We start from the raw sequence: 20,298 nt of genomic DNA on the forward strand, positions 1-20,298 counted from the left end.
GTCAACTGGACTAGCCAATTTGTTGAGTTTTTAAATCCACAAATGTACTGGTCTAAAGTAGCATCTGCAGGATTAGATTATGATAAAAGCTTTGAAGGTTAAGAAGAAAAATACTTGACTTCTGTTATTGGGTGAAGTGATTGGTACTAGACAGTCACACTCTTTTTTCAATAGAAGGAAAGGAGAGAAAAACAAAGAGTGCACAAACAGAGCAGGGAATACACATTAATCATTACTAAGACTGAAAAAATAATCATGGTTAGATTACAATTTACATGATCCTTGTAGCAACAAAAAGCCTAAGGGAAAATGTCAATATTAACTCTGTGTGCTTATAACACATATTCTTAAAAAAGATTTAAGCAGCATTCATTTTTCATCTTCCAAAAAGCAGGATCTTATGCTTGCACTCTTTACTGGCACTGAATAGTCCCCCATTCTTTGAGCAGTTTTATTTAAAGGAGTTAGGTTTAGCAGCATATACTATTTTTTTCAATTTTAGTATACAACTAGGTTATTAAGAAAATCTCAGTGAATAATATAAGCAATTATGTTTACTCTTGAACCTGTTTTGCAGAATTTGGATGATAAAAGTTCCATTTAGAATAAATTAGAATGAATATCCCATTTTAAGCCCTCCAGTTTCAGTTCTTGGGATTTTTTGGAAAAAAAAAAAATGTGCTTCAGCTTGTAAGGTTGTCATTGTCCAAAAATATACAGTCTTTAAAAGCATCACCTCTTTGCACTTTTGTTGATATTTTCTAGAACTTTAAAGTGTGCTCTGTAAATAAATGTATGCCCAGAATTTTTATACTTCCCTCACTTATTCTTTCAGCACAGTTTGTTCTCATTGTCCATGTGAGAAAAACATAATTCTTTGTTGACCTCCTTCATATAATGGTGTAGATGGCCTACCCTCTTGTTTCCAAAGGTGATCTCAGGGGGCTGGATTGTGTAATGTTTATTCAGCACTAGTGGACCAAAGTATAATTCCAGTTGTAGTCACTGGAATTTCAGCTGCTTGCATCAGTGTTTATGGTTTTGTGCAGTTCGGCTGTTCAAAACCATACACAAAATATTGTTACTCCTAAGTCTACCAACTAAATTCATGCCTGATCTGATATCAATCAGCTTTTAATGGGGATAGAGCTTTCTATCCTTCTGGTTTTCATCAAAAGGTGCCAAAATTTATCCCCTTTCCCAATCAGCAAACCCTTTAGGGCTTGCATGCTTAACCTGTGCTATGGGAACAAGTGAGAGGAACCACCAGACAGCGGGGTTACTCATCGTGGAAGGGTCCCTGTTTCCTTGACCAAGCATAGCTCCTTCAGCACACGTTTTCCTCTCTCCTCACCTCTACGCTACGGCACAATATTTCTCTTGCTCTCTCTCTCACTATCTCTTTTCTGTATCTCTCGGAAATCAGACTGGAGTTCAGAGCACTTTCACTACCTTTTATGAGGTAGAGTGTGATGTCATAGATGGGGGCAGGGCTAGTCAACTTTCTACCCACCCACCCACCTGTGCTGAGGGAGCTACGCTTGAGACCGGAAGCAGTGACTCCTCGACGGTGAGTAACCTCCTGTCTCATCTATATCTTTAACTCTATAGATCTGGGGGTGGAGGGAAAAGACATGAGAATGGGGGATTTTTTTGTTAGCTTCTTTTCCTTTTTGTAATTAACCCTAGGGCTCACAGAATGAATTGCATGTGTTGTCTTAGCTACCTGTGAAAAATGATTTTCTTCCTGTTCTGAAGTCCTAGAGTTAATGTCATCTCTAAAACAATGACCACGTTTCTTTGCAGAGGTGGTCCATTTACTGGTGGTTAAACTGATCCTTCAATGTTTATCTTGCATTATGAAAAGGCAGGCTCTGGTCCCCTTGAACTCAGTTGCTAAACTTCCATTAATTTAATTACAGTAGTGCTGGACCATAATTTTTCTAAAGTGCTTTGTGATTAAAGATAGATCGTGTTATTTATATATTTATCTCTATTGACTGTGAATAATGCCTGTTTATAGAGGACAGGATTTTTATTTTCTATGTTCTTTGTTACTGTTTTTATTTGCTTTATACAGAATGTTTATGAAGCTCTGTATTGACAATAAGCCAATTATAACACCTATTTTATAGAAGAAATAATATCAAAAGTAAATTGTGGAAGATGTGATATTAAGCAGGAAATCGAATCCCAGGAGATGTAACCGAGATTTAACTTTTCAAATTATAAATCAAAGCATTGGATTTTTTCTGTAATAAGAGCTTGAGACGGGCAGGGATATTGCTAACTGAATTTCTTGGTGTTTTTCTTGTGTCACTACCTAAACATTACTATTTTACTTTAAAACACTGTCTTGTTACCTATTTCCCGTGGCCCCAAGTATTACTGCTTCACTGTTTTAATATCCCTCAGCATTTTAAAAAAGACAAGATGGACTGCGAAGACCTTCCTTTCTTGTTCTGCCTCTTGGGTATCTATTAAAGCTGTCAAGATGCCAGAGCTCTCATCCTAAAGGGCAGAATAAGGATCATATGAAGATTTTGACCCCTAGGGATACCACAAATATTGCTGTTCTTGTTCATGTAAAGGTCTTTACCAGCTCCGTGTGGGGTCTTGTCATATCTCCATGAAAAGCACTAAAAGGCAGCGCTGCATACTCTATAAATCAAAGACAAAGAGAGTGCAATCACAGTCTTTTCAGCAGAGGTGGTCCGTAGTCTGATTGATGAAGTACTTCTATTTTCAGGTGACTAGGTGGCTTTGAGGAATTGGGTATGAGATGCAGACGATTCCATCTTCTGGTCAGTGGCATGTATTGGGGATTGGTCAGCAGTGATGGATAGATATTCCTCCCTGATGACTCAGTGATGCTCTTTGTATCAGTGCATGGGAGATCTGAATGAAATTCCGGGAGGATGAAAGTGTTGTTTACAATGCTCCCAAAACTTTCACTGATGACTGTTTCCTTTCCTGTCAGAGAGAAAAATAAGGACAAAGAATATAAAAATTGGCTCCCTGTCAGGTGGTAGCTTTTCTAGCTTTGAATAATGTGTGCAAAGAGTTTTATTACTACTGCTTATTCCTTAAGTGAACCAAACACTGAAGTCTCCAAATCTTCCTTTGCAAAGCCAAGAACTTGTCTAGCAAATTCAGCTTCCCTAGCAAACTTTGATCTTTTCAGTAGGAAAGGAAAAGCAGGTTAGTCAATCTCTAATGTTTCATTGGGAAAACTTTATAGGAATTGCTGCTGTTAAAGATGATTTGAGGTTTGTTCTTTTCAAAGGGAAATGCTTTGAGGTAAAATTTAATTTAGATCCTAAGCACATCCTTTGCTGATGATTTTATAAAATTGTCTTTGCACGTAATTATTCTTGCATAACGCAGAAGACTAATTTTTGCACAGAATTGGTAAAACATAAGGACCAACTGTACAGTGCCCCTAATCTCACTTCAGTGATATGAAAGCATTTTGGTGGCACAGAGAGGGAAATTCTTTTTAAAAGTGGTATAAGGATTGGGAACAGGAAATCAGAATTTGTATCATTCAGTAATTATGGTGAATTAGAGGTAGTGATCAGCACTGAGGGGATATTGTGAAAGAGATGTCAGTGGATTGCTTTAAATCCAGAGAAATTCACTCTCTAAATTTGTCTTGTAAGATGAGCAAATTAGCAGTTGGCTGATTTATGTATAGGGGGAGTTTGTAGAGGGAATGATATTCAAAATGACACAAACTGTTGCGATAATTAACCTGGAATCTGCCTGTGCCAAATTTAATGACAAATTTTTGTCCATGCAACCCCAGGATGTGAGTTTTCCTGAGTAACTTAACATTGGGAGAATAAATAGCCTAATTTTACATTTACTGAGCTAACTCCCCTGTTAAATTATTTTATTGGCAGCTATGATTAAAAAAAAAAAATTAAAACATCTAAAGTGCACAGATTCCTGTATTTTACAGTTTTGGCCTAAATGTGATTTCAGTCAGTTGCGATGTTTGTTTTAACTGAATATTATTTACATGTACATAACTTAAAAGAAAATATAATAAGGGCTAGTTTTCAGCTGATTTTATTTAGCATGTAATATGAAAACTTATCGGAGCATCTTCCTCAATATATACTAAATTAAATGAGTTAAATCTTCATAAGTATTTTGCAAACTGAAAGTTACTTTACGATAAGGCATTCTTAAAAAGTGTTATGTTTTCAAGCACATTGTTTATTACTGACTCAAAGCAAAACTAGTACCTAGTATATTTATACCTATATATTTAAGGAGGTCAGCATTTAAATTACAGATTTGTTCCTCAGCATACTGGCAAGGGGTGAGCAATACTTTATTGATGTAAGATCATATATAGGGATCAAACATTTTTTCAGTATGATTAAGATGGCTATGTAAAATTCCCAAATTTTCTGTATTTGCCAGGCTGATTTCTCTTACAAGTTGAATTAAAACTTTGTGGGTTGCTTCTTACCTTCTTTTTCTATATGAGAAGTGAGGGAGAGCTGTGAAACGCACCATCTGTTCGCAAACCGTGTCAGCTGGCAGATAGATGCTTATCACCCTGCCCTCTCTTACTGCAGTTTTAGGCTGGTATAACACCATTGACTCAAAATGAATTACTTCTGATTTAATCTTGTTTAAGCAAAAGAAGTCACAATGATAGTGCACAACATTCTAGAGGACTCTTTGTGTTGATTTAAATTGCAATCCTTTTAAACTTCGATCTCAGCTCATTTGAATTGTCAACAAAATTACTCAATAGCACTTGGACTGAGTATAGTGGTTGCAGGAAACTGGGACTGCCTTTACACCCAGGACTTTCTGTTTCTGGGACAGTTGGATCTCAAAGGCATTACACATGATTCTGTTCAGTCATAATCCTTTGGATTTCTACCAGTCCCATCTGAGTGTCTCAAAGCAAACATGGTGGTGTACCCTCGTAAAACTGAAAACAAAAGGAAATATTGCCATTATTTCCCTTCTGCAAATGAGAATACTGAGCCCCACTCAAGGCAGAAAAGATCTGTAGAATCACGATGAGTTTCAAACACGATGTCCGCCTTCAAGATTCAGATAATTTTCAAGACCAGCATTTCTCTGTCTTCCATTCTATATTCCAGTTTCCACTCTGGATGGCCAAATAAAAATAAAAATGAAAATAGGAGAAAGAGTTCACTGTAAAGAAGTACGATTTGAGAAAGAGTTGGAAAGAAATCTTGAAGTAACAGGGGGAGGGTACCCCACTCAAGAGAGTAGGCCTATAGTGTAAGGAAATTGGAGTATTTTATTATTCAGAAAGATTTCACTTGAATTTTGAAGAGTTTTTGACTATTATCTCCATTGCTATGTGGAGAGTGATTCATCTAGCCAGGTGTAAACATCTGCATCTGAGATGCTCACTCCAGGCTTCCTTTATAATTAGTGGAGATCAATAGCCATTTCTAGAGAGCAAATATTCTTGTTTCAGGTACATGCTGACAACTGGTTAGGTTAGTAACATCTTTAAAAAGTTGCAGAGGCATGGGCAGGTGAATTGAACCATGTATTCAGACAAGCATAGAGTCAGAGGATTTAGCCTTGGGGGTCTTTTGAGGGTATATATTCATATGTATGTGATGAAAACTTTCTGTAAGCTTAGCTGCTGGAGAAAGGAAACTGCCTAATTTTTTCTGGACAGAAATATTTAAGTTGTTTTGTAGGGAGCATTTATCTATATAAAGTAGATCTCTTGGGGTCCCAGTTTCATTAGTTTCTGTAGTTGGAGAGATTGATAAGTTTTCTGGTATGTAGTTTTCCCCCATTTGACACTTTTGGGGATCAAAAGAGAAGAATTAAGGAAAACAATCTCAAAAATATTAATTGTTTGTTTGAATTCTTGGACTCCTCAGACAAATCCAAGGACAATTTTTTTGCAGATGTTGAGCATCTTGGCCCAGATTCACTGTACTGTCGTTAGGATTCTAATGAAATTTAGGAACCCTAAATATAATTAAAAACGTGAGGTACTCTGGCCCATCTCCATAGAAAATGAACCCATGAAGGACCTCAGGTTCTCCATGGTTCCTGGTCTTCTGCAACAAGCACAGAAGGAGCCTGGAATGCCTTGGTCAAGCACCTGGAATTAAGATGAGCACAGGATAAGACTACAAACCTTACCTAGGTCACCGAAAAAATCATCTCAATGGTTTTTATGAGCAGCCCTATTTTTCTTGCCTGCATTCTTAAGAGAAATTGTTACATTACAGACATCTGAAAAAATGGTGCTGAAGGTTCTAGTGCCACCCAGTTATGAACAGTTCTTGGATCCTCAGTCACAATTTTTCTGATGCTAAGTGCAGACAAGTCTATAGATAATCATGACTAATGTACAATATTTAAGTTAGGTAAGAGCCTTATAAGAAAAGAGCCAGTGCAAATGCTTTTTCATTTCACCATTCTTCTAAAGAATAGCTGAGTTTATACCTTCATCTCCTTTACATAAATTCTGGATTAGAGGGAAGATTTGGAGATGTGGTTGAATTAATTTGTTTTTGTGTAGGGAAGATTGTCCTGAGGTGAAGAGCACAAAAGCCATTTGGGTTATGTGAACCATTGAGGCTATAAGTACTTCTGCATTTGTTGTTCAGGCAAAATACTATCTAAAATACTGAATCACAAAAGAAGATGGAGACCAGGCAAATTAGGATTTCCTAACATGAATATTTTCTGAAGAGAGTAGTACAGGACTTATCGAGCCTGAGCAAGCTATTAAATATTTGTCAATAATTGGTGATATTTTTTCCTCCCTTCTACAGTTACTCAGTTTTTTCCTTTGGATAAGACACTTGTTCTTCTTACAGCAAAAATAAGATCACCAACATCATCTACACTACTCTCTTAGATACATTTGCATGTATACAGAAGGCTAAGGGGAGATACTGTTATCTACAACTACCTAACTGGATGATCTAGAAAAGCCAGATCCAGACTTGTCAGAGGTACATAGTGACAGGAAAAGGGGCAACAAACACAAGTTTTAACATGGGAAATTCCAATTAGATATAAGGAACCAAAGTTTTACCTTGAGCGTAGTGAAATTTAAGTGCAGGGTGGAGGTCTTCAGTCCAGAGATGTGGGAGACTATCTATCCTTGGACATACTCAAAATTTGAGCAAAATCCTGAGCAACCTCATCAAATTCAATTTGTTTTGAACAGGGCATTGGACTGGATGACCTCAAAAGTTTCTTTTCATCCTAAAATTTTCTATGATTATATGAATATTTGCGTAATAATATGTGAATAATAAAAAGTCAGCCTTTACAATTCAGAGCAAGATTTTACTCATTCCAATTTATTCTTAATTTGCTGTTGTCTTTGCTTATTCTTTCCTTGTGAACTGCAATGGCCTTTACAGTTTTTTCTGTTTTGTTCTGGTTTCATTTGCAGTCTCCAGTTATTATTACCTGTTTTGCTTTTTTAAATAACATTTAGTGTTAGCTGAAGTTAAAAATGTAATGAACAAATGCATTCACAAATTGTATATTCAGTAATAGACCAGCAAAAGACTAGTAAGGAACACTTACTGAATTTTACTTAACCACTGATTGAGTTGCTCAAACAAATGGAACAGTTAATTGTGAATAAGGTATTTGGAATAAATTGTTTGAATTTCCTTTACAAATTATTTGCCATATATTATTAAGCTAGCTCTATCAGTGCTGAGACTTCTCTGAAAATCTGAAATGGGGATCTCTCTTGAAGACTACTGTGGAGATTCAATTTTGTTTCTTTATTTCATTGCATACTGTTGTAAAGTCCTGGAAAGTGCTCAGGGAATCAGACAAAGTAATATTTTCACTGATGAGTGAAACAGGAGTTGACCAACACTGCAAGGACCCTCAACTCCAAGGAAGTAAAAGCCTTTTAGCAACTCAGAAGTGATCAATACCTTGAATGGTCAAGCCCTTTATCTGCTTCTATGAGACATAAAATATACATAAACAACAGCAGGCAAATTTTGGGAAGCAAGGAACAATTGTCCTGGTACTATCTTCCATTCTGCAAGAGGATTTAGTTTTATTCATTTTGACTCTGATGCATTGTTTCCAAGCCCTTCCCTGAGAAAAGCCAGCTATGCCTGTAGAGCAGCTATCTTCAAAGTGTCTCTGTGCTGACCTGGGCAAGCCTAACTTTAGAGATGTGAAGCTGGCTGAAGGAGAAAATTTGCCTCAAAATGTGACACATCTTCACAGTTGAAGACACGGAGATAACTTGCATACAGATACCATTCTGACAGTTTTACAAATTAAAAAAGAAGTTGGGAAAATATCACTTTTCTCAGCATTGCAGTCTGAAATCCTGCATTATGCTGCCTTTTTTTTTTCTTTTCATTGTGACAAAATTGGGAGGAATAGCAGGAGATAACATATTCTCATGTAAAGAATATAGTGTTTCTATGCTTTATTGATTCTTTTTACCCCAAGTCTCCTGCATTTTATCACTGAGTACAATTTCCAGCCATCCAGACATGATTTGGACTCCCTTCAGGTAAGAATGTAAGAAAGACGTGCTTTTCTTGTTATTATATCTGCTGTCTACATAAAGAACAAAACGTTTACTTCCAAAATTCAGTTTCAAAGAGCACTAGATTATTTTGGGCTTTTAAAATTATATCTATCTACAAATTACATATAAGTCAGAACTCAAGTCAGGAGGAGGGAGATCAGTAGCACAGACTAATTATGTATCCTATATTTCCTCTTCCAGATTTAATTGCAATTGAATATGAAAGTGTAAATTTGTACTGAGATGCTTTTGACAGAGTCCTGTCAGCACTTTTCTATCTGTGACATCAGGATCAGACAATGTCGTATCTTGTGTAAACTTCTGGCATCTGAATCCATGTGTAAAATGGTGTATACAATCCTGGTGATACACAGACCACTTACATAAAGTTTTGCATTAATGACTTTTTTATTGGACCTGATACTGAGCTTTGACAGACTTCTCACTCTAATTTTCTTCAGTAAGCCTCCTCGACATGTTAAAAAATTTTAGTTATAGTTTGAGTTACCCTATCCTGTCAAACTTAGTTTGTACTGCCTTCATTTTTGTGAGAGATGTTTTACCTTCTCCTTGAAGATTAAGTAGGAACCTATCTTCAAATCAGTCACATGAAAGTCTGTTTCCTGTTAATCATTCAAGGATTCAGATCAAAACATTCCGTGCGACAGAATGATTTTAAAGTTGTAAATGTGGTTGTATTAATTTTGCTGCAATTAGTAATACAACTGCGATGGCCGTTAGACAATCATGGTTTTTGTCCGTGACACTCCATCTTAAGCATCATTCTCCAGGCATTAGTTCTATGCAGAATGAGGCAAATTTAGAAGAAAAAACTCTCAGCCATCATGGCAGAAGACTCATTCCCATGTTTGTCAATTGTAAATTGATGTAAAAAGTATTTCTTTCTCTACATTCAACCTTAGCAAAGAAAATGTGTAGCATTTGCCAGCGTTGCCAGCTACACAACTGTAGTGCTGGCAAAGTTGTGGGGTGAAATCTTGTTCCCATCTACAAAACTCCTTTGACTTCATTGACTGAGGATTTCTTCCTTGGTCTGTGGAATTGTTCCAGATGTTTGGGCATTCAGACTGATATCAAATATCCTAACTCAGTAACAGATTCTGGAAGTTTTGAGGCAGCATTGTAGCATGAAAATGATTGATAAAGCGAGCTTATTTAAAAGATTGAGTGCTATATATGATTGTTTGTCCTTACATTGTTTCTGGTATATGTTATGAATTGTACTGGTTTAGCATTTTTTCCTGATGTGCAAGGGCAGATAATGAGCAGAAGAAAAAAAAACTGGGTTCTGAGAATTTTTTTATTATGAGTCAAAATATTTTCCTCCATTAAATTCTGAAAAGAATGCAACAATATATTAATTAAATATTAAATATTGAGGAGGTAACCTACACTAGGTTTGGCATCTACAAGAAAAATTGTAAATTTTTTGTTATAGCAGTAATGTCATATTGGATAAATAATTTATTGCCCGTAAATATGGTTGATGCTTATAAAAACTTTAATATCTATCAGAAATTCCAAAATATATTTTTCACCTTTGGGACCTGCCAGGCTGGAAAGAAATCAGTAATAATTATATTTCACAAAAAGAATCAGGTAACTTTAACTTTCAGTTGTTTCCAACTATCTTATTTTTCATTTCAACATTTCAGTTGTTAAAATATGAGCTTTCATGCTGACAGTATGCAACATCAGCCACTGATATAAAAATGACATTTTGATTAAGTCTAAATCAGAAGGGCATTTAGTGATTTCCACTTGTAAAACTAGATGGACTAAAGTAAAAGAAGATAAGTACCTGAGTCCTGCCTAAAACTTATACTAGCTTTCTCATCCCTGAGTTGTGACCCTCAAACTCCAGCCTCATAAAGCATCTGCATTTCCAGCATTAATGTTCCCCGTGTGTGTGTTTTGCTCCAGAACATGCACACTAATATGTTAGTTAGAACCGTTCTTGGAAGCCTACCACACTTAGCAAAAACCTAAACGATTACAATTACAATTGGGTGCTTCACTATGTTATTAGATGACCCAGTAAGCAATTTCAGTGCATACATAACTTATTAGGGCAGGCTGGACAGCAGAGTTGGAGATGTGTAATATCTCCAGTGGTGTACTCTTGCCTCTGGGCCCAAAGAGAACAGGATTCAGTATCCGTCAGACTCTAACCTGTGAGTCAGGGTTTTTGCAAGGCTTCCTGTTAAAGATCCATCTGCTTGTGGCTATTTATGAGGGGAGAAGAGAGGACAAAGCAAAGATGAGTAAATAGGCAAATAATCATGAAATGATCATGACACCTCAATAAGAGAGAGATCTCGAGATGCTGGAGCGAGTGCAGAGGAGGGCAACAAAGCTGGGGAAGGGCCTGGAGAACAAATCTTATGAGGAGCGATTGAAGGAGCTGGGACTGCTTAGTGTGAGGAGGAGAAGGCTGAGGGGAGACCTCATCACTCTCTACAGCTACCTGAAAGGACACTGTAGAGAGGTTGGTGCTGGTCTCTTCTCACAGGGAATTAGTGACAGAACAAGAGGGAACGGCTTTAAACTGCAACAGGGAAGGTTTAGACTGAACATTAGGAAAAAATGTTTCCCAGAAAGAGTGGTCAGAGAGTGGAATAGGCTGCCCAGGGAGGGGGTGGAGTCACCATCCCTGGATGTGTTTAAGGGTCGTTTAGATGAGATGTTGGGGGATATGGTGTAGGGGAGAACTTTGTAGAGTCGGGCTGATGGTTGGACTCGATGATCCCAAGGGTCTTTTCCAACCTGAATGATTCTGTGATTCTGTGACATTGAAGCCCATGTTTCAGTCTCCCACCTGAGAAGGCAAAAAGATATTTTTTTTCCTCAAAATAATATTTGTAAGCTTTCTGACACCACTATGAAATTTAAGTGCAGTCTCCACTAGATGAGCATTTCAGAGTTGGTGCATGGCTTACTATTTCCGATATTTTTTGAGAAACAAAAGATATGCAGGGCTCCTGATGTTTCAGTGAAGTAGCCTTTATGTCTTCACAATAAAATTAAAGGACTGCTGAATACATTTGAGGGCATTTAGGTGGTATTCCTTAACTTTACAGGGTTAGTATTCTTATTTTATCATAAACTTAGGTTATTTATGCAAACCTCTTTGTTTAGTGAATGAAGTATAACCCGCTAATTTTAGTGATATTCAGTGTTAAATCGTATTTTATTATTATATATTGGTTTTAGTTTCATATTAAGTATTCTCCTCAAAGCAAATGAATTGGGATATCATTTTTTCTTTTATCCTCTTTTAAAATAGCCTGTAGTAAGCAAATCAACTGTATAAATGCAGTTTATCTGTTTATCTTTTATTGGAAATGCCAGTATTGGGAGTATTTTTATATGCTTATGCTTTTTACACTGGCATAAAGCAGTTGGTAACCTGTTGAGCTTGTAAATTAAACGTGTTTTAAAATAGCAATAGCCCATAGAAGACAGAAGATACTTGGTATACTTGTGTGCTTTGTGTTGTCAGCCTTTGAGATGGCAGCCTTTGTTAAATGCAACCAAACGGGCTTGGAAATGCCTATGGATTTCTTACCTGTAATTGAAAAAATGCAGAGGACAGTTATTCAGTGGATTGGCCACCTATAAAACACAGCTACCTGCAGAATGAATTAAATATTCAACACGTATAAAGGAGCAAGTTAATTGCAATCAAATGTGAAAATAAACAGCTAGGAAAAGAGGAATATATACTATTTTCTCTGTGTAGCCAGAGATCCCTTTCTAACACCATTGTGGCCACGTTACATTCCAAATAATGACATTCTGTCATAGAATTTCACATACATAGGATAGTTTTCTCACAATGGACCCATATCTAGAAAAACCTTACGAGCATTTTCAAGTGACTGACTTCAGCTATCGCATAGTAGTGCTGATAAATAGCAGATGTCTCCTACCATAGGGATGAGTGCATCTGAATAGCAAATAGGCCATTCTTGCATTGGCTGTCACTAGTAGTATCATGTTTTATGCATGAATTGTGCCACAGAAATGTAAGACATAAGTATTATGAAGGAGATCTTTTTCTTATATATATCTTACATGCGTCTGTAGGACTGGATCTACTATTAAGCACAGCTGAGACGAAAATGTTCTATTATATAAGAATGTAATCTGGGACAATGATATTCCTGATTCATGCTCCAGATTCATAATTGCTTCCTGTAACCTTAGGTGCTCTAGAGGCTGTTAATTGACTTTTTGGTTTGTGTTAACAGCAACTGTACCTGTCCACGAAAGTTTGAACTTGCTTAGAAAAGCAGGAGAAGCAGGGAATGCACCCAGAATTCACATAGCCTTACAGGCTTGGCAAAGCCTGTATTGCCTGCTAAAGGCGTACAAATCAAGTCTTTGCCAAGAGTATTTGAAAGGTTACAAATTCTTTTTCAACACGTTAAATAAATGACAATTGCTCTTCCTGATCTGTACAAACTAAACCAGACTAGACTCTGTTTATCAATAATTACTAACACTAATTTTTTGCATGATACATTTCAAGGACAATATGGGCCATTGTTATCATCTAAACTGTCTTCCTGCATGACTGATGCGTAGGCTCCCTGAATTAATGTGCATTAAAAATGTCCAGTAGTTATGCTTAAGCTGGAGTGTACATAATAAGCAAAAACATCCATACTGATTTCACAATCTCTAGAGATAGAATCGCTTTCATTAGCTCCTGTGATTAATTAATATCACTGCTAAAAATTTTCAGCTAATTAATAACTAAAAGGACCTTCTTCACCTTTCAGCCTTTAAGTTCCATTTTATCTTTGTCTAATCTGTTGAATTTGAAATATTATCAACTTTCTGTTACTATGTACTTGCTGATTTTGATCAACTCATTTTTTTAATCATGCACTTGCTTAATGGAAAAACCAGCGCTGACTGAATCTTTCCCATAAAAGATGTTTTTTGTTCTTGAGGTTCTTTACGTTCTTTCCAGTTCCTCAGTGTTGGTCTTGCATTGAGGACTCAGTGCTCCTTAATTGGAGACAGATGATAATCTGAATATGGTAATTTAACCTCTTTCATCCATGTCCTCCTTTTTCTATACTCAGGGAGTATTTCCTAGGATCATGTATAGGATAAAGTTCCTTATTGTATAAGTAGATATCATCTGCTATAAAGTTGGTTAAACTGAAATCTGTATTTCTGACTTTTACCAGCTTATTAGATATCAATCACTTCCCCTCTGTATGAGTTACTACTTTCCCAATTGTTATGTTATCTGCAGATTTCATCAGTTAAGTGACTTTTTTCCAAGTTTTTAACAGAAATATTAGTATTGTAAAGCTGGCAAATGGTTTCTCCAAGAGTCCACTGCAAAAGTCACTGTTTAGAAATTATTTTTTTGTGTATACATGCTTTTGGAAACTTAGAGAATGTGAAATCATTCTGTATGTGCCTTGTTAATTTTGTATCAGCTGAGTTTTTAATCAAACTGCCATGTAGCACCAAGATTTAGGTTACTTTGAAAATATTTTTACCCACAAAAACATTTGGTTGCCATTAACTGTATTTCTTTCCTCTCCCTTTATTTATGAAGTCCCTTATAGACATTTCGTTATTTTATTTCAGAGTGCTGTCAGCTGAACTGGCCTATAATTTCACAGGTCATTCTATTTGCGCTGCTCAAGTATTTCCAGACTAGGAACTATCTGCAATTCTTTTGACGTCTTCTCCCACTTTTTAAGGTTTATTAAAATCAACAATAGTGATATAGAACATTCTTAAGCAACCATCTCTTTTAAAACTACCTATACTATATCCTTGCTCACTGGAAATACAGATTTTTTTTCTCTATTTCCCTGACATTTTGTGGTATATTTCTGATTATGAAGATATCTCTGGAAATTAAATTTTGTCCTTTCTAAAAACTGTGGTATAATTCTTCGCCATTACAGTGGTGTGACAATGCAGGGAGAACATCTCTTTTCATTTGCTGTACTGTTAAGAAGAAAATTTTCCAGCTTTATTCTCTGCCATTTCTTCAGCTATTTTGGTATTGTAATTGCTGGTTATTTTACTTCGATTATGTGTATATGTAAAAGAAGCAAGAAATCTTGATTGTCACAAGATTCTGGAAAATTCCACATATAGTGCAGGAAAAATGCAGCCCAGTTTATAAGCAGATCAAAAACTCCTCAAAGCCTTAAGCATTTTTCTGGAGGGAAAAACCCCCAAAATTTTCTTCATGGCTGATAGTAGAGTCTGCTGCTCCAGTGTCATAGCCTTGCATTTATTAATTGCAAAGTTAGCTTGTAGCAAAACCTTTTTTTTTTTTTTTTTTTTTCAGAATGATTTATGCCTTCCCTGGATAGATGACAGTTTTAACCTGGATAAGTGGCAGGTTCCAGTGCGGCGATTCTTAGGTTCTTTATGAATTTTGAATTTTCCCAGCATTCTCTGTTCTTGGAGTTTTATGGACCAATAACCTAAATTTCTCTCTTATGTTTAAGAGAGCTTTTTTTCCTAAATGGAGGCAAATGTATTTGTAAAAAGATCTAAGTAGCAGAACACTATTTGTGTAGCAAGTCAAAGGCGCTGTTAGCACGGAAAGTTATCATTATATTCATAATTCCCTAACCATTGCTAGGGAATGAAGTTTGCCTTCTGTGCTGTGCAATAATTTCCTAGTGGTACTTTTATTTGTAATGTTAATTTTCCTTCTTATTTTTTTTATTATTAACACTATCTGTTTGGAAATGTGCATATGTTTCTCTGCCCGGATTTTGTAAGGAATTAACGCACTAAGGGCTTGATTCACTGCTGCCTCGTTCCAGCTTTATGCCACTGTAGCTCTGCTGATGCCAAAGCACAGCTTAAAACTGAAGTAACACAGTAGTGTAGTGAGATCTAAATGTTAATTGAAATGATGTTCATTCAGTTTAATTCTTCTTTACTGAGCCATAATACAAGCAAGGAGCTGGAGGCAATAAGAAAATCACTGGAAGTGCTTAGGTAGCCAAATTGGGTACATGGGATGGCTACCAGCAGATTTTGGAGAACACTCATAGCCTGATACTATTATAGGGGTTTTATGTCTCTTTTCTGATTCCAAGACTTGAAAGCATTTTACAATATGAATGGATATTAAGGGCAAAGACTAAGTATCTGCATGTTAAAATGTGATTAATAATGGTGAAAATAGAGAGCGCTTATTTACTACAACAGCAGATTGAAACTAGAGATAATTAAAATGGCATCAGAATATGTAACGTGGTTTTCTAAAAGATATCATTGCAATCTGCATTTGATCCTGCAGAAGTACATGCTTCTGCACACCCTTATCGATATACTCCATAAAATTACTAATGTGTTTAAAGATGGAGATTGCATCCTTTGTATGGTTTTAAGCATCTAATTTAGGTGCCTCCTCAAATGCTTCCTTGAATCATTCTGTTCCTTAATATACGCCCCATGTAAAACAGCTACCAGAACTCTTTTCATAAAGAAACGCTGGAAAATGTGAGGCCATTAGAAACCTTCAACAAATAGAATTCATTCAGGAATGTGCAATATAGTCTTGATCCAGTCAGTTTATCCACATTGATTATGAAGTAAACACTATTTGACGGTATCACTTTATATTCAATATCAATCCACCAGTGTTTCAAAAAGAATCATTTAACAATGAATAATGCCTGATTGTAGATCTCTGCAGTAAATTAGAATATCCTGATTTAATAGAGTATGATCTGTTATTTGCCAACAAACATACAGATTGCCTTATAAATCATGCAGTAGTGTGGTTACAGAATAACACTATACTGAATTATATTTCATTACTCCCTATTGAACAGTCATGTTTCTGCCATATAATGTAATTTTCCATCTTTTAACTTAGTTTCTTTTACTAACAGAAAATACAAATTAGACCTGAGGAAAAATATTTACTGGGGGCAGGCAATCAACTATGCGTTTCAGGGAAAGGCACCAAGTATGTGAAAATCATTAAAATGCTTTTTTGTTTTTCACCTCACTGTATGTAGCTGTTTATGTATTTAATGAATCATAATGAATATAAGGCGACAGCTGAGGAAATAAAAAATGATAGGTAAGTCTATAGATTAATGTGGTTCCAGACACAGGCTTTCTGTAATGTCTATTCTTGTTCACATCAGTCACTGACACTTCAGAAAGAGGGTTTCTCCCGAACTCTTCTTCTGTTAGTGATTCAAAATATTTGAGGTGAAGTATAATAAATGTGTTTTTTGTTATTGCCTTATGAGTGTTTATCCTGGTTACCTTGCTTAGAATTCATGTTAAGCAATCATATGCTCCCCAAATATGGAGCAGGAAAGGTTTGGAGGGAGACAGACATTTTATACCCATTAAAAATAGCTAAGAACTTACTGAGCAAGTGGGGTGGAATTAGAGTTAAAATAATATTACAACCAAAATCGTTCCTACAAACTGGGAAAGACTTATAAAAAAATTGAGGCAGCTTCCATGGCAGAACTGAAAGGCTTAATCACAAAGAAAATATCTCCCTTTTTCAGTATTTTGGGAAAGGGATAATTGAACATCCTAAATAGTAACCTGGGTTTCTACAGTACTTAAGAGCATATTTTTAGCACCTACTAATTTGAGCATGTCCAGTTGGATTTAACAAGTGCTAATTCATGTTTTGGAACATTGAGACATTGCTTTGAAGTCCTATTATCTGCTTAAATTCGTTTTTAAAAATTTGGCCAGGGATATGTACTTGATTTCAGTGTATAATGGAAGCTTGCCGACTGGAAGTCCCAATGGTATGAAGTTCAACAAGTTCTTAAGGCCTCTCACATCCAGAGGTCCCAGGAATCTCAGACAGACTCGTTCATGGGAGAAACACAAGGGTGTATGTATGAAAAGCCTGCTAATCATAAAGTAAGATTCCTTGTGAACATAAGTAGCTCACATATTACAGTAGCTACAAAAACCTGCAGTTAACTGTTTCATCTTTTTATTTCTTTAGGGGTTTCAAAATCTCCTTTCATCTTTTCAGATGGGATTCTCTAACAACCTCAGCACTGGCCTCATGTTGTTCCTGTAGACATCATTGGGGGTGTTATCCTGGGCTTAATAGGAATAATTAGAACAAATCTGAACACTTGGGAAAAATCCCTGTTGACCTGTTTTGCAGTTTCTGACATGTAAAAGTAAATTTTAAAAGGTTTAAGCGAGAAGTGACTTTTTTTTTTGTGAAAAAAAGAGGCAACTTCTTCACCCATAGAAAAAGAATCAACGAAAAACCCCCAGAAAACACAAGCTTTTCCTTTGAATTATTAAAATATTTAATGTGAGGTACCACAGTCTTACCTTTACAGTTCGGTGCATGTTGTTGCCGGTGGTTGTTACTACAAGCTACTTGATTAATCCTGAGGGATAGGATTCATTTCATCTTTAATGAGATCTGAGAGTATCCAGACTTCAGTCAGGAAATGGTCCAGTGATCCAGTCATGGAGTAACCTTGCTGTATTTCATTTTCTTTTCTATTTGTAGCTGGACAGTGCCACTTCTCTCATCCAGGCAGCTAAAAATCTGATGAACGCTGTGGTCCTTACAGTGAAAGCATCATATGTGGCTTCCACTAAATATCAGAAGGTCTATGGTACTGCTGCAGTGAACTCACCAGTTGTATCTTGGAAGATGAAGGCCCCTGAGAAGAAACCTCTAGTAAAGAGAGAAAAACCAGAAGAATATCAGACAAGAGTGAGAAGAGGGTCCCAGAAGAAACATATTTCCCCTGTACAGGCCTTAAGTGAATTTAAAGCTATGGATTCATTCTAAAACACTAAGCTTTACCAGGAGGGTTTTATATTCTTTTTGTATGCATACCTGCCGACTTGTATGCGTCTGGCATGGGGTGGGGGGAAGCAGTGTCAATTTGCATGCAACCTGAGACTCTATTGAAGTAACTAACTTTCTGCAATGCCAAAATTTAGGGCATTCTCTTCTGATGTTAAATGGACTTATTCCAAGCTTCCTTTTTAAACTAAACTATAGCATTAAATTGGCCAAAGAATTTGCATCACAGGGGTATGTGTGGATTAAAAAACAAATTCAAGTCTAAACCCAAAAATTTTTATGCATGCAAGAAACATTAGGTTGGCAGGTATATTAAGTGAAAAAAATGGAATTGTAATGGTAGACCATAAAGCTTGTATTGCTTCTGTTCCAGTGCAAAAATGTACTAGCCAATATGCTTAAATGTGTGGCCCAATAATTAAATGATATAACTTTTACGTCATCTTCATTATAGTATGTGAATTTTTAAAACAGATACAAACTAATTCATCTTAAAAATGCTTCTTTTAAAACATATTTTGTTCTTTATATTCTAGTAGTGTTATGATTGCTCACATTTCAATTAATCCCATTAATATGACCAGAGGTTTACTTTTGCCCATTGAATTCCTTATGGTGGAGTATGAAGCACAATATGGTGATTGACATTGCCTTTTATATTATGATTATTATGATGATTATTATTATAATATTAGTAATAGAAGACCTGGTGGTGGAATGTTTAGAGACACGGAAACTGACAGTGTGAGAATTTAGAGGCAAATATGTAGGTGTAGCTTGGATTACAGGTATCTGACATACCATTGTAACCACTAACTCAATAAACTCATTTAACCTTGGAATCCTCAATTTGGCTTGTCTCTTTTAATGCATAGATCTCCCCTGCATCATAGTTGATTTAAACAGTGGTTAATTTTGTCTCATGCTGCTGCTTTTTTTTTTTTTTTTTTTTTTTTTTTGGTGAAAGGAAGATGGCATTATATTAATTTTCTCTTCTTTTATAACCTGGATAACTTGGTCAGTGGGTCTAAACCAGAGTTTAAATCTGAGACAGATCTAAGCCTCAATACATGAGAGACATCTGTGTCAGGTGTGGCATGAAATTATTTGTTTAAAAACAACACCTCAGAAAGATAGTTTAATTTATTAAGCTTATAAGGTTAGCATCTTAGAACCTTGGAAATCATCTGTTGTGCCACACTGTAGAGACCTCTACAAAGACTACTGCATGAAGAAATGCAGTATTTAATTTTATTCCCTTTTAGCCCCAACAGTTGGCTCAACTACAGAGATTGTATTATTGTTATGAAAAGATCTTGGTATATGAAAATAAAACAATGAGCATGTATTTAATTTTCTTCCAATTAAATACTAACAAGAGAACATTCATGACCTCATAAGGGATTTGAAACACTGTGATAAACAGTGAGGTATACCATAAGTGACATGCATAACCCTCAGAGTTTTTGAGAGATGTTTGGATGCTTGTCTCAGATACGCTGATCATTCCTCAGATTAGCAAAGTACCAAATTTTGTTCTATTGCCCTCCTACACAATCTATATAAAGAAATGTACTCTCAGAGGCCTTTTAGGATATTACTATTTTTGCTTTGTTTAGTTGTACTGTATAATAAAAAGGTTCCCCAGTCAGAACTGGAGACTCTACACGTGATCAAAATACACTAAATAGAAGATGTGGGGAAGTCCTTGAAGAGCTTTTCCTATAATGCCCTGTAGTCTGACGTAGACTGGCATTGCTTGTGGTACCAATAAACTACCTAAAACCAACTGGGATCTTTACAAATTAAATACAAAGATGGACACTGAGTTTAAAGAAAAAAATAACAAATAACAGACAAATAAAAATGTCCCAGCACGGTGCATGAA

General features: G+C 36.0%; 1 protein-coding gene across 4 annotated transcripts in view; it reads left to right on the plus strand.

Annotated features, from left to right (window-relative positions):
• The window catches only part of CTNNA2 (catenin alpha 2), a 524,441-nt gene extending 505,182 nt beyond the window's left edge, over positions 1-19,259 (plus strand). For 3 of the 4 annotated variants that reach the window (XM_074865476.1, XM_074865477.1, XM_074865478.1), the window contains one exon: positions 18,105-19,259. In XM_074865476.1, coding sequence (XP_074721577.1) covers positions 18,105-18,392 — 288 coding nt within the window. In that variant the 3' untranslated portion in view covers positions 18,393-19,259. Of the gene's footprint in view, positions 1-1,426; positions 1,571-18,104 lie in introns of all 4 variants that reach the window. The other variant, XM_074865479.1, reaches the window with a different exon arrangement.
• The last annotated feature ends 1,039 nt before the right edge of the window (positions 19,260-20,298 follow it).

The sequence above is a fragment of the Strix uralensis genome, chromosome 4 (genome assembly GCF_047716275.1).
Source record: "Strix uralensis isolate ZFMK-TIS-50842 chromosome 4, bStrUra1, whole genome shotgun sequence".
In the NCBI taxonomy this organism is placed as follows: Eukaryota; Metazoa; Chordata; class Aves; order Strigiformes; family Strigidae; genus Strix; species Strix uralensis.